Source organism: Akebia trifoliata, chromosome 3 (genome assembly GCF_017979445.1).
Source record: "Akebia trifoliata isolate Shusen 1 chromosome 3, ASM1797944v1, whole genome shotgun sequence".
Lineage (NCBI taxonomy): Eukaryota > Viridiplantae > Streptophyta > Magnoliopsida > Ranunculales > Lardizabalaceae > Akebia > Akebia trifoliata.
The window spans coordinates 47,185,746-47,201,780 of record NC_141377.1 but is presented as its reverse complement, the minus strand read 5'-3'; the positions used below and the strand labels follow the sequence as shown (position 1 = coordinate 47,201,780).

At 34.8% G+C, this 16,035-nt stretch overlaps 1 protein-coding gene across 1 annotated transcript; it reads right to left on the bottom strand.

Moving 5' to 3' along the window:
• Positions 1–201: 201 nt before the first annotated feature.
• Positions 202–13,070, bottom strand: EMB2757 (Transducin/WD40 repeat-like superfamily protein). Its single transcript, XM_086436035.1, has 13 exons — positions 12,820–13,070; positions 9,803–9,865; positions 9,620–9,691; positions 9,405–9,461; positions 8,978–9,243; positions 8,831–8,871; positions 8,658–8,751; positions 7,460–7,526; positions 7,257–7,339; positions 6,136–6,227; positions 3,253–3,359; positions 1,427–1,490; positions 202–634 (listed from the first exon to the last, which is right to left on the bottom strand). Exons 1-13 carry the CDS (start codon positions 12,924–12,926, stop codon positions 530–532), a joined length of 1,218 nt encoding a protein of 405 aa, XP_086292161.1. The 5' UTR covers positions 12,927–13,070; the 3' UTR covers positions 202–529.
• Positions 13,071–16,035: the final 2,965 nt, after the last annotated feature.

Genomic DNA, 16,035 nt, shown 5'->3' with positions numbered 1-16,035 from the left:
ATATCTCTCTAAAATTACAGTCATGGTAAAATCATGGTTTATTCAGTCATCAGGAATTCCCAAGCACACAAATTATCTGTAATTCTAATATAATAATCTTATTAGAATAATATAAATAATTGAAGACTTGTTATTCAACAGTATAACATGACTGATATGCCCGTGTCAACCAATAGCAACATCAATAGATATAGATCCATATCACTAACTCTCATCATAATAATTTTTGCATGAATAAAGTGAGTTAGAAAAATGGAATAAAAATTTTGTAATACGGATTTTAAAAATAGAAAATAAAGTCATATATATATTAAAACAGAAATTAAAAAATAAGAAGGGAAAAAAATGGCAAAACATTAACTGTTCAAGCACATACCCTTTTAACAATTTCAAAACAAGTTGCAGGACCCAGAAAGAACACTTCCATCAAACAATCTTGCAACTCCCTCAGCTTCCTGCTTTTGCCTCGTACACGTACACAGGTTAAGTAACTGCATGAATATTATTAGTCTGAGACTGTCAATCTTCTTCATGGCAAAGTTCGCGGAGGGTAGAGTTCCCACAATGCCACTGTAGTGTCCTCTGAAGCGGAGGCCATTAATTTACAATCGGTTGAGAATGCCACGGAATTACACTGCAACAGGCAGAGGGTATGTTAAAAGCTAATAAGATTCAACAAAACAAATCATGGAAATTTAATAAGCTTCAACTGCTTCACCTTATGGGACAACAAGAGGAAAAAAAGAAGGGAAAAAAAGGGGCTAAAAAACTTGATTCCACATTGATAGCAATTGAAATGGCCGATTGTTGTGTTGGAAAAAACTTATTCCTCAAGAGGGGTCGGGTTACTGCACTAATGGAGTACATAGTCAAGATAGATGAACTGTGATCCGCTGCCCAGCCCATGTTAGGCTGGGTTTTGGATCTGACCGAGCTTAACTTTATAGGCACACGGCACATCAAAACAGTGGGTCAGGTCTATGATTCAGGGGCAAAGGCTTATTAAGCAATTTAAGTATAAAGTAATCACCAATACATATATCACTAATCTAGCTTAGATTGTAACAAAAGTATAGCTCAATTACCTCATAGAAACAGGTAGAGGAAAAAAAAAGGTTTTAATATGACAAATAACTTTTGATCAAGACGTATAGAATGTTGTCTTTTTATATAATCAAACTAATATAGCATTTCCCATATAAGAATAGATAAAGCACCTGAACATAAAACTTTTACAAGCATGACTAACTTACCAAGTCCAACAAAGGAAACAAGCAAAATGCAAATAAAATGGTGGTTTTTCAAATATCTTTAAAGGCTAAAATAGAGAAATAAGTAACCACGGTACGGCTGAAATTTTGCAGTTAACTTTACTGCTGTTTATAAGTTGCCCTTGAACCAAAAGCAAATAGAATTACAGGCATACCGTAGAACTGTGATACTTCAATATTGCCAAAGCATTTCCTTTGCGATAATTATATATCCTTACCCTGCCATGAAAGGAAAAAAATAAAAGAGAGAGGTCAGTTGTGTAAGAGGACGATAAATTGAGAAAACATGTGTAGATATGGTCCCGATCTTCGTGTGTTGGCTAGATATATGCAACAGCATGACAGACAGACATGAAAACTTGATACCAACAGTTACCAATTGAAAAAATAAAAAGTACAAGATTGCCGAGTACAATCACACACCGTCCTTCGTATACTTTGAAGTGTGGTAGAAATAACACACGCTGATAAATTCATCAACATCATCATCAAAGCCTTATCCCAAAGTTTTGGGTTGGTTGAACGAATCTTGTTCGTCCATTCAATTTTCATTAAGGCATGTCTTTTGTTAATTCAACTGTGTTCAAATCCGTTCTTACTACTTCAATCCACATTCCTTTTTTGGTTTTCCTCACTCCTTTAGAACCTTCAACTTGCACATACCTTCTAATGGGACTCTAATTGGCCTTCATTGCAAATGAACATATGCCAATAAATACAAAAACCAATCATAAGAAGATCATAGTGACAAGTATTTATGTTGTACATAGTGTACATACATAAATACATCAATTGAGAAAGCCAATATAAAACATGCTACCATCTTGAGTAAGGTGGAATTGTTCAACACATGGATCATATAAAATTTTATATAATGCCAAAAGAAAATATGTTGGTGCTCTAGGAGATGAAATTACACTAATCATCGATGAGCCATCAGATGGTTTCTTAATTTGTTCCCCTGATGGCCTTGACTAGTACAAGACTTCTAACGCCTGCACATTTATTCCTGAAATACTTGGAATGGACCAAATTGATCAAGTCTTTCAATGTCAAATGGTATCCTTAATATGGCTGAATCATACTTGTAGTGTTCCTACCAAAACAGATGTTTCAACATAAATCAGAATGGAACCACCAGATCCTAGATGGAGATTTCTTTTTGTTAATTGACTGAAGTAATACATGTGAGAAGCGTCGCACAACTTGTGTAACTGTAAAACGGGGAAAAGAAGATTATCTCTATAGTTTTATCCTCATTGTAACTGGCAGGGTATTGGGTCACAGCCCAAAAGAGATACTTTGACTGGTTGGAAAAGTGAAATTCCAGTTGAAATGATTCCATGATACTTAATGGCCAGTATATACGAATTATGTACAATGAAAGGAAAAAAGCAATTGCTTTAAATCTTCACAGTGCGTTTTGTAAGCAGCCAAGCAGTTATTAGATCAATAACATGTTGCAAAAGTTGATATATATTGCTATGGATTGGATATCCACGACCCATCAAAACATGAAGAGGCCTCAAGATAGAGTTGAATATTGACCTATTATTCTAGTTGCCGACCCCAATGTATGGGATAAGGCGATGATGGTGATGAAACAGGTAGTCTGTGACATAACATTTTTATTTTGAGCAACTAAAAAAAATAATTATTTATCCTGATTAACAAATTTTCATGCATATAAAAGAACTCACCAAGGTCTTAAAAAACAAAAGAAACTGGATTAAAAATGATGGACCTGTAGCATTATAATGGTTACAACTCTTTTTTTTCTTATAGCTTTGCAATTTTTTAAATTTCACATTTAAATGTGAATTGAATTATTTAAATGTGATATTTTATATAATCTAAATGAAAAATAAATAAAATTTGAATGATCACAACATCATAAAAAAAAATTTGAACAAAATCATAAATAAAACATGTTGCTCGGAACTCCAAAAATTTGAGCATATACATTGGTAAAAACAACAACCTGTGGTCCCATCCAGCAGTAGCAGCAATTTTCCTATCTGTTCGAATTGAGGTTCCAGCTGTACCAGGACGTTCCAGACTAATTTCTTTCTTGACCAGACAAGAACCCTATGCCACAGAACAAATAAAGTAAGCAAAACACATCAGAAAGAAAATCTGAAATACTTCGTTTCCGTATTGATAGAGAACAGACGCGTGATAAAGATCGGAAAATTTAATGCAAGCATTTTACCATTGAAGAAAATGAAGATTTTGGTTCCTTGATGCTATAGGCTCAGCTATGCATCGATATGCATTTTGGTACTTTCTACATGTCAAATATGTAAATACACATTTGTGTAAATTCATGTTTGCGATCTGTCGTAATGAAACCAACTTTCTACAGATGATTTTCAATTCACCATAACAACTAACTTATTAGCATTGCAAGACTAAGAAAATGCTTGTGGGGGGTCACTGTTGCTAATTATGACAAAGATAATACTTAAGATGCAATAATTTGCTTGACCTACCAGAATTATTTAAAAATGGAAGTTGATTATTTTGTAGAAGTCAAGTGAAACATAATTTATTTTGTAGCATGTACAATAGTCCGTGCACCAATAGTGTGGCCCGATAGTGAATCTTTGGATAAACAAAAGAATGACAATCAATGTAGAACTCAAACTATTTTCATGAGAACAATTGTTCCACTGGAAAATAGTGATATTATAGTTCAAAAGAAATTTACTCAAGTTGACTTTAGAAAGAGAAACTGTGTATTGAGTATTTCTAATGTAGAGTCAGTTGATTAAAAAAAAACATATTGATACTTGAAGCAAAAAATTGATAAGGAAACAGAGTGTTTCGAGAGAGAATGATGGGAACATCACGCCAATGGTCCAGGTTTATTAGGACTCCAAACATATCAGGAGTCTTTAGTATTTTATTTTATTTTTTCATTATTTAGTGGTTCACAATTTATTTTGGAGTTATGTTTAAATATTAGTTTATTTTTTTAGCCCCTTATTAGATGGCCCACAATTTAAGTAGGGAGTAATTTTAATTTTCTAATTTAGTTAGACTTTTATTTAGAATCCCACACAGGAATTTCTCTTCAATAAAATTCTTTTTACCGATAAAAAAAAACACTAGCGTAGAACACTTTGTTGGAGTAGGAGACTATATATATAGGGAAAAGGTTGCATGGACCAGGACCATGTAGAGTACGGACTGAGGTCGACATTTGGACCAAGTGGACTACCCTATTGGTCCAAATGACAACGCAGCCCTCTTGTTTGTAGTCTAGATTGGGTTTGGAAAAAGATTAAAAAAAAAAAAAAAAGTATCTTTTGGAGCCAGAGCTTAAGTTTAAAGGTGGACGGTCTTTGAACTCCTAGATTTAAAATTTAAATCCAATGGTGAAAAAATCTCTTTTCTCAATTCTGTTTTTTTTGGGAGTTCATAAAATTCCATGCTCTATATATATGTGGCACCCGATGGTGTATTTGGGCACTACGTTGACATGTGATCCATAGAGATAGATGGTCCTTCAGTCCATATAACCCCATCTCATCTATATATATATTTGTAAATTGTTCTTTTCCAATCAATGAGTGATTAATTTTATAGAAATTTCTGACTCTTCTCTGTGATGGGTGTGGCGTGAGGCCTCTTGGCCTGATTTCAAGACAAAGTACTATTTTTCTATTAACTCTTGGTTTGAGGTTAGTAAATTTTTTGTTACTTCCTTTTTCCTTCTCCATCCCCCCCCCCCCCAAAATCCTTCTTTCCAATTGTTTTTTAAAGTTCATAAACACAAACAGCCCAGCCAAACCCCTTCTTTGCTGCCCATACCATGACTAAACAACCCACTTTGTTTTCTTTAACTGTTGTAGAAATTTTCGTGTTCGATAAGGAATCTATTTGAATCTTGACTCACCTTGGAAAACCTTTTTCTGAGGGCAAAGCAAATTTTGTGTTCCCTTACACCATTTACGGTTTGTTGGGGAATTTAGAAGGAAAGGAATCGTCACGTTTTCAATGGGAAGGAGGCCTCTCCGCAGGGGTTTCTTTTTTCTTGGTGTAAAGTCTTTGTGGAGTTCAAAAGGATTTTCTTTGATGATTTCATGGGGAGATGAGACTGGGTTTGTAGCTGGTAGTCTGCATTAGGCTTGGGTTCTGTTTTGCTTTCATCTTTTATCTTTTGTACTCTTTCTTTGGTCATCTTGATAAAATTATAATATATTTGCAATGAACTATCAAAAAAAAATTATTGTAGAAATTTCAGATCTGCAAACCACATTGCAGCCCAAATTCTCATCCATTAGAATACCCCAACTGACCCTATCTTAATACCCTAGACCTTGTTGTCCCAACTAAGTCCCCATACACTTCTTTTATCTACAACTCCAACCCTCCAATTACCTCCAACACCTAATCGCAAGTCTTCAATCTTCCTTGCACCCAAACCTAATCTTGATCTCCTAAATCCTTCACACTAAACCAACCAATGCCATTTATGCATAATCACTTTTATTACAATTGGGTTTTCTCTGGTTGAATGTTCATAAGATATCCTTTATTGCAAAACTTTGCATTTTACCTTTCAACATATAGCCATTTAGGATAGTTGAAGCCTTCACAATACCAATAAAAAATTAAACTTTGGGCCTAATTATTTTTTTGAAATCCTTGAAAGGATCAATAAAATATTTTCTTTCAACCCCTCATTCCATATTTAAGGGATTAGCCTTATAGGATTGTACTTAGCCTAAAACACTTTCTTAATCATTCATTAGACTTTCTCTTAAATTTAAGGTGAAGGTAGGTTATTTTATGGTTTTCCTTGTTCTTGGTAATAACCCCTCATCACAAGAGCCACTGGTCTATAACAGTTTCTTACCATCTGATGATCCAGAGTAAATAGCACAATTTTGTCATCAGCAGCTCCAGAGATACCCCCAGCGCATTGCTCGTCAACAGTGATGCTTAAAACTGCATACAGAATACAAGAGGAATGGAACTTGCATCATAGATCAGTAATTAAAAACAATAGACTAGTTAGCAACATTACTTATGAGTAAGGCTCCGACGTGGATCAGGTTTGGGTAGTGAAATTGGGCCCATTTAGTTATCAGGCCGGGCTAGGCCCCATTCATGTTTAAGGCAGGTCTGGGTTTGAGAGTTAAGCTCGTTGGGCACCCGGCTCATTTACATACATACAACATATATATACTTGTAAACCACCAAATAGGCACATGTTACAGTGTATAACTGTAGAAGTGGGTGTCACGGGTCTCAAGTTCAATTTTTCCCACCTTTAATTTTGCCCAACGAAATAATACAGCTCGGCTAAAGCCGCAAATAAGTACAAATACATGCAGGCCAGAATGGACTTGGTCCTAGCCATTTGATTGTTTGGCCCGGCCAGATCACAGCCCAGTCCATTGACAGCCCTACTCATGAGCAATGAAACAAGGAAACAAGGAAAGAAACTTTTAGGATTTTTGCCGTGTAAACAAGTATCAACATACAGACAACCTCAATACAACCATGTCTCAACCTTTTATTTTAATTCCTAATAAAAACTGACTTTTGAAAGAATGTGGGTGCAATCCATCCTCCATACACTAATTTATTAAGTTGTTAAACACAACCAAGGTTTGATATTATTATTATAAGTGCACTTTTATTAAGTTTGGCGTCTATAATATTTTCTTAGACACCATAACTTGATCAAAAGTTTAATCAAGTTATGGTGTCAAGAAATGGTTTGACATTAGAAATCTGCTTTTACTGGTAAGATATAGCTAAATAGTATATTATACTAAAATTATATGGACAAGTAGGCATTTCAGGCATCTCAAAAGTGTCATGACAGACACCTCATACCCATATTGGGCACTGATACAAGTGACAATGTCCTTGTAACATAGGTTAAGAGTTAGTGGTTGTTTCCTTTTTCATTTTACAAAATCAGTAAACTGCAACAAATTAAAAGCATCAAGATGTTGAATCACAAACCCGGCTCAGAATGAAATTTTACAGAAGTTATTGGCAGCCCTGGATTCCTTATATCCCACCAAACCATGGTTCCATCTTCATAACTGCCACATGAGAACAAATTAGAACAAAGATTACCCCTCCGAAGCACGCTCATACAAGGAAAACATATGAAGATTGTAAGGTTGATGAAATGCAACAGAGATGGAAGAAATGAAACAAACCCAGCCAGAACATTTAGGTATCCCTGCGATCCTGATGGTAAAAAAGCTTGAACAGCCATACACATTCCTGCCATGATATCATCACAAGTTAAATGTCATACTTGTGTGCATGACAGAATATACTTTAAAAGTCTGACAGTAAAACTACAACTCTTTGAAATTGGTGATATTCAGTCCCAACCAGATTTTAGGAGACAATAATTTTCCCCAACATGAATTCTTCATGGATTTAATTAATTAAGCCCAATTATCTCATTAAAACATCATGATCATCAGAGCCTTATCTCAAAAATTTGGGGCTCGGCTTACCAAATTATGTCACACTATTCAATTCTGTCTAAATCCGGGGGGGGGGAGCATTAAAGACTGGACTTGGCATAAAAATTGATTCTATTAGATCCAAAAAACTTAATGATTATCAATATGCACAACTAATAAAAACAATAAACTAAATAAATAAAAACTGACCTTCAAAACCTTAATCAGACAACTACCTATGAAGAGTATCAAGGCTCTAATACTAATAGTTAACTTCAGAAAAGTTCTAGCATGCACGAATCAAACCACATAAACATAACTAATCAAACAAGATAATCATACGATCAACATAAATTAATCATTAGAACCAAAAAACAATCTCATAAATACTTGTTGTGAGATGTGGGACTTCCCTAAATAGACTTCGGTAGTAACTCCTAATTAGAATCCACCACCACCACCCAGGTTAGGACTCCTAGAGGAATTCAACCCAGTCTTTAGCTAAAACTGCCCCGTTGCCAACTATCAGTAGCCCAAATTTCCTAATTGCATCAAAAGCTTTATTAGGGTTTTAATTTCCTTTCCCTTGTGCAATACACTCCAATTGTAAATCAATCTGGATTTCAGAAAGACCATAATTCTGCATTCGACCACATGTTTTCTATCACTGTGAATATAAGATCACGTACAAGTATGCAAATGGGGCAAAATGTAGTCTCATGAAACATAAATTGTCTGAAAATTATTATTACAATTTTTTTTTTACTGGCTACAACTTACTTATCAAAATATGAATGAATGTCTATATGTATGATTGTCTATAAATATACAGTTACAAGTCACAACTACTAGTTGATGAGGAAATGACTAACCTATGAACCTATTATGAGATAGGAAGACTACCTCATAAATGAAAAACAATATAGGCAAAAATACAGACCTCTTGATTTTGTACAAGGTGTCAAGGAGCTTCCATTGCTAGTTTGAGGCAAGCGTGCTAACCTTTCAGCAGTATCTAGATCCCAAATCTCAACCTTTGGGTATCAGTCACATTGTAATGTAAGACAGCAATATTAGCAAGAAAATCATAAAACAAGAAAAACTATAATTCACCTCTGAAGATTGTTCCCCTGCTACAGCTATATATTTTGGTCCTTCAGCAGGCACAAAATCAGACAAACAAGTTAACAGATCAAGTTAGCACATGTTAATTTTTTATTTAAAAAAAATCGAAATTATTAATTTGCATAATTTTCAAACCTTCAACTTGTATGGAACCCTCCATCAGACCTCCTTGAGCCCTTTCTCCACTAATTCCGTCTAGAACTTCTTCATCAGTCGTTTTCCTAGCTTGACTATCATAGTTATCCTTGTGATCACTGAATTCTCTGGTTGAACCCAATTGCTTGACGGGTGCATTAACAGATGAGGCATCTCCAACTTGTGTCAAACAAGTAGAAGGGTTCTTCACTAACGAAAGCTTGCAAAAATGGTAAGAGTTTGTTTTAATAGTAAGTGAAGGCATCCTGCAGAGATTAAAAGGTCAGATACTTCAGGCCAAAGCACTAACCATGAGGCAATAGCTTAATAATTCACGGCTTGATCTTTTATGAGCAAACTTTAGGTGCATTTATAAACAAAGTAGGTGAAATTTGGGCACCCCCCAAAACGAGGTAAAGCTGAGTACCTGGACAGACCACCATCTCCAATATCCCAGCATTTAACAGTTCCATCCCTACCCTGGCTACACACATCAGACAACACAAAATTGTAAGCAATGAGTTTTGATCAAAACCAGCCTGAAAAATGTACAGATAATTAAATTTATAGAAAAGGAACCATAAATCTCAAAGCCTAAAGTTCTTATGTTGACCAAGCATGAAACGAACAAGAAAGTGGCACCTGATAACTTTGTTGTCTCCAATCAAAGGACTTGCGACAACGGAAATAATCCCATGTGCCGCACTGTGCACCCTGCATACCATTTTCCACAGCAAATTTCTTAATAGCATGCACATATTTGGGAATCAAAGGCAATCAACATCAAGAAAGTAACCAAACACTAAGGAAAACAAATAATTATACCAAGAAGATGACAGTGTCCTGTGCTGGACCGAATCCCAAACACGCAACTCACCATCAGCGGCACTGCATCAGTCAACTAATTATCTTTCCATTTGTTATTACTTCATTTTTTTCTTCTAGTGCCTTGTTTAACAAGCAATAGCACGGTAACAGAACTAACTTATACCAAGGTTTAAAACGGATTGTTATAATGACGTAACAGTGGGATGGCACTACCGCAATGGCCGATGTAAGGGTGTTATTTATAATGATGGGAGTGGAACCCACTAGTCAGGTCGCCAAACATAGAAAAGAAAACATCTTTCGAGATATATAGAAACAGAAATTGAAGTCAATTAAATTTTTAACAAAAATTAACAGTTATAGTGCCATTGTAACAGTCATTATATCTAAAAAAAAAGGCTTAAAAAACATTGTATGAATTTAAAACCATTAATGATGAAACTGTTATGCTAACAATAATATTCAGAAAAAATGCTCTAACGGTCATTATTTATTTAAAATTGGCTGATATAAATAGTAAAATGGACAATAGTATGTTGTAAAATAAGTGACTGATGGGATAAGGATGTTAGCTTTACAACTTATAACGGCCATCGTAACAATTTTATGCAATTCTTCTGGGGTAGGGGAGGTTGGAGGGAACATGCTTGTATGACCAAATATCCTTCACGATATGTTTGATTGCATGGAAAACAACCTAGTTCGTGTGGAAGGGGTGACATGTGTGCCCCCATGGGATTAGTCGGGTTCTCTAAGAGGCCCGGATACCCAAGGTATCAAAAAAAGAAGAAAACAACTGGAAAAATCATTTCCCTGCTAAATCACCAATTACGAGCCTTTGATAGAGCAATTTTACAGTAATGATTTCCCCATTGGGGGAGTGGGATTCTATCGTGTTTTTGTTCTCACGATTAAATACATATTTTCCCAAAAGCAAATGGGAAATTCTAAAAAATTTCCATGTGCAATCAAACACCAGCATACAAAATCTCCAAAAATTCAATCAATTTTCTTGAGAGAGTTTCCTCAGCAATCAAACTCACCCTTGGTATTTATACGGGATATCACTTTTGATATTCTTTCATCTTACAATAATAATACATATTCTTTCCTATTGCTCTCTCTCTTTCTCTCTCTCAACATACATACACACACACACACACACGTTACATACTCAATAAGAATTATCAATCTTTCTTCTTTCTCATTGCTTTTTATCATGGTATCAGAACAAAGGTCGATCTCTCTGTGATTTTTTCTCTCTTCTTCTTTTCCTTTGCCACTTTCTCCCATTCTCTCTAATTTTTTCTCATCGTGGCTGTCGAACACGGCAATTTAACCTCTGCAATTGATTCCTCTCCACCCTATTTTTTGCATCATCTGGATAACCTTGGGATTTCTCATGTTTCTGATTGCCTCAATGGCGACAATTATTCCTCTTGGAAACGTGCTATGGAGATTTTCTTGTCAATAATAACAAAATATGTTTCATCAATGACAGTCGCTCCCAAACCATCGCCTCTTCTTTTTTATGCACAAGTGATAAGATTCTCACACCATCACTAATGGCTTCCTCACAATTTTGAATGTAAATTAGATTTTAATACTCCAAATTTTTTATTGAGAAATTCACTCTACACATATTTATATAAAGAGTTTTGGAGAAATTTGCTCAATAGGAATCTTAGGCAAATTTCTAATTCTACTCCTATTGACTTACTGATTCTGATCCTAACTTTAAGCTTACAATTTGACATAAACAACAAGTAGTATTTTTTAATTCTACTTTGCTCCTACTTACAAGCCAAATAGCAGTAGATATGAAAAGATGCCAACGATCATGCCCTCGTGATGGAAAAAAGACTTTAACCAAAGCGTCTTCGTCATCGAGAAGTCAACATGCCACCTCCCCCTTCTTTCTCTCATACAGGGGATAACACTAGTTGCCGCATCAAGAAGTCTTTGTATATGCTTAAACAGGTGTCTAAGAATTGATTCAACAATTTCATTTATGGACTACAAACAATGGGTTTCACCCATTCTCTTGTTGATTATTCCCTTTTTACTTGTGCTAATGGCACCACCTTTACTGCCATTCTTTTTTATGTCGACGACATAATTGTTGCAGGAAATGAAGATTTGACCGATTCTCAAGTTCAAGTCCTTTGTGCATGAATGTTTTCATATCAAGGATCTTTGGTCCTTAAAAGTTTTTTCTTAACATTGAGGTGGTCCAATCTCCCAATGGCATTTTTCATAACCAACACAAGAATATATTGGAAATTCTCACCAAATCTGGACTCCTAGGCTCGCGACTAGTTCAATTCTCTATGAAGCAAAATCATCACCTTATTGTTGATGAGGATCCTCTCCTGGACAATCCAACCATGTATCAACATTTTATCGGTGGCCTTATTTATCATACGATCACAAGGCCCGATATTCTATATTCAATCCATGTTTTAATGCATTCATCAACCCCTTGAATGCCATCTCGATGATGCCATGCATTTTCTTCGATGTTTGAAGTATGCCATCCCCAGGGAAGGGTATGCTTCTTCCATCGATGAACAACTTATGGTTGAAAGCTTATTCCAGGTTTGGATTGTGCCAATTGCCCCACACTGGTCGCTCTACCATTGCCTACCTCACCCTATTAGGAAATATCCCAATTTCTTGGAGGACTGTCCATTATTTCTTCTCCACAGACACATCTTTTATGTGACAATCAAGATGTCTTAAAATAGTTGAAAACCCTGTCGAACTTGATTGCCATTTAATAAGAGAAAATATATAAACTGGACTAATCTCCACTTCTTATGTGCCTACCAATCTTCAATACTAAGACTCTTGGGAAAGATCAATTTAATTTTCATTTTAGGCAAGTTGACACTAAACAGTATATATTATTTCCTATTGTTTTATTATTCCCTATCTCTCCCTCTAATTGAGGATTTTGTTTTTCTGTATATATGCATTCATCATAAACTCAGTAAGACAATCGATAACATTACCCCGTAAAGAGTAGAGGTTTAAAGGGATGGAAGCAAACATCCATAACAGAAGCGCGATGACCTCTCAGCACTGCAACCGGGTCGGGAGGAGGACGTCTCGTGTTCATTGCTTTGCTCCCTCCAAAAAATGGATCAAATTCTTCTTAAATATACAGTTATCTATGAGAAATTCGTTGTGTTTGTAAGTAAGACAGTAAAACCTAAGTACCAACTGTAACCAACAAAAAAAAAAAAAAAAAGAATTGGTGGGAAGGAGACGAAGGAAGTGCGGCTATTGCGTCTCGACTCGCACCACCATCAAAATCACACAACGATGTCGAGTTGAATCGTTGGGCCAACTCATCTCTTGTGAGAAGGTGTCATCAATGGAACCAAAACCGAAAACCCTGGTTCTGATCCTTATTTTTAATACCCGATTAGAGTCGGGTCCAAAAGGAACCAAACCGAATAGGAACCGAGACCTATTGCTCCTAATAAGCGATGGGTACCGGACTAGTTTTTTAATATTATAAATGGATGAAAGCTTTCGTATCTTATAAAGTTAATTGAAATTACATATAAAATTTTTCTATCTTTTCATATAAATTATGTATTCAAATTAAAAATGTCTGTGTTTCCTGCAAATTGATTAATAGTAAAACAAACAAAAATGATTTTTTTTTTAAGTTAACTTATATATTTCTTAGCATTTGTTGTATGAATAATTATTTTTTGACGCCCCTTATGCCCTTGTCATAGAATCGTATACCATTTGCATCAGGATACATAAAATCATATATTTTTCTTGTGTATCTCGAAGCAAATGATCTACAGTTCTATGATGAGGGCATGTGTTAAAGGGGGGCATCAAATTTTCACAACTCTAAGTTAGGGCTGTCAACGAATAGGTATCTGATCGGATAGTGTTATATTCGAATTTGAATCCGAAATTCTTTTACAGCATCTGAATTCGAATTTGAAATCCAACGAATCCTATGAACCAACATCCGAATTCAAATTTGAGAAATCTATTGGATATCTGATCTGATAAAAACCCTATAAAAATTGTTTCCTTTTGTAACATTGTCTTCAACTTGTACTAAGATTTTCCTTCTCTCCAAAACCAATCTCAATCCTTAGTTTTCAATTTCAATAACAGTCGTCCTCAACTTTCAAACATTGAGTGAAAATTTTGAACAAAAATTCAAGTGTTGTATGGATAACATTGAAGATGAGATTGAATCATACTTCAACTTTTGTTCAAGGATGAAGCCAATGGATTTGGAAGAAAAATAAATAAATAAGGTTTTTAGTTTAAAATTGAAGAGAGAGTACCTACATGGTCCTCGCCAGAGAAATGGCCTTCAACTTATCACCGTAGAAATGGCCGTCAACATTGAAGTAGTTCGCACTCCAAATCCACTTTTTGCCTTGCTGGTTCGTTTAGGTCGAGGGAGAAGATGAAGAACGTTCTGGGCGGGAGACGGATGGAATCATGGAAAGGCATTATAAGTTTTTGTTTGCTATTACGACGTAACAAACTTTTAAATCATAAAAAAATTAATTATTTTACATCTAAATTACAAAACTTGATTTACTTAGTTGAATTTTCTCGTTTAATGTTTTAAAAAATTAAGGCAAATCACATTGGATATCAAACAAATGTAAGATGCGATTCCCATTGTAGTTGTTATATTCGGTTTCGTCTCCATGATCAAACTCATGTTGATGACCAAGTATGCCAAATGACACCAATAAACTTACAATTGTTTTAACAAGAAGGAGATGGTTGGGTTTAGCACTAACTTATTACATCCATTGGACTAGCATTTTATGGGTTTTTATTTTGCATTAACAACCATTATGATTCATGTGAATTTGTTGATAAATACTATTTTCCTTTACTTTTCATTCAACTTTCAATTACTCTCTAGTCTAATTGAAAATTGGTGCGGTGCTTGCCAAATTTCTTCCGACAATGAAGTATGTATCGATTTAAAGAAAATGTAAAGAAATAAAAGTACTGGCAACTTCAAACCCTTTTTTTTTCGTTTAAGGACTTGTATTTACAATCGTAAATATAAGAGATTAATGAGTATATATCGTAAATATAAGAGATAATGAGGTATCTAAAAGCATATATTTTTCATTTAATTTAAACTCATTCTTCTATCATGGGAACGGTGGAAGTTTACCAAAATAATGACATAAATATTGATCACATGAAGGTGTCAAAACATTTATTTTATTTGGCTAACATCATGAATGTACCAATATGGTTGGTGATTTATATCTTGCAAATTGTTTGACACTATAGAAAAACGTTTAAATTTGATCTTAGTAAGATTTTTTATTTAATATGCACAATGCTCCCTAGATTATGTTAATACAAGGAGTCCCTCATCTTTACTAAGATAAGGAGAGAATGCGGAATAGAAGTGGTTTGACACTCAAATTTGGATCTCACAAATGCCTTCGACTTTACATTTAAACTTATCAGAATCAGAGTTATTTTGCTCAAAATCCAATAAAATTACGACCCTCGACCCTATAATAACGCTGGCTAGTTTTTGAAACTACAAAAATATCATTTTTTACTACGTAAACTTCAAGAACCCTTTATACAATATTTTAAATTACAAATAAGTCATTTTGATACATGCCTATTTGCACACACCACTTTACAATAAAGAAAAATTGATTGACATTGTACCATGCATCTACAAGTCTTTCAACCAAGGAATATATTTTCCTGGGTTTTTGTAAATTTTGAGTTCTTTTTTGCATAACTATACATATGGGTTTTTTGGCCAACCACGACATGTTTTTTATAAATGTTTTATAGATATTATCGTTTGTGTTATGATCATGAGGAATTGTGTGGTGTGATTTAAGGAATTCGGTGAAAAGGGTAACCTACATTTTCTATTCATGGAACTAATCCAATGTAAATGTGATTAGTTGATGTACTTGAACACATGTTGCATATTGAAGGAAAATGTTTCCACACCATCGTGTGGCTATCAATATAAAAAATTGTGCCCAATGTGATTTTAGGTCTACAAATATGTGATTAAGGCCCAACTTGGTATGCTGCAAATCATTTGGAAATGCAAATAATTTCCTGAAATTATTTTATGAGTGTTTGGTTACACGATACAAATGGTTTGCACTGTGAAAGATTTGCATGGATTAACAAATTTCAACAAATGATTTACAGTATAAAAAGTACCGCAA

Coding starts and splice junctions, on each gene's coding strand:
- EMB2757 (XM_086436035.1), bottom strand. CDS start 12,926: ATGAACACGAGACGTCCTCCTCCCGACCCGGTTGCAGTGCTGAGAGGT. Junction 7,340..7,459: donor TACCTAAATGTTCTGGCTGG/GTTTGTTTCATT, acceptor CTCATGTGGCAG/TTATGAAGATGGAACCATGG. Junction 1,491..3,252: donor ACTGCTGGATGGGACCACAG/GTTGTTGTTTTT, acceptor CTTTCATGGCAG/GGTAAGGATATATAATTATC.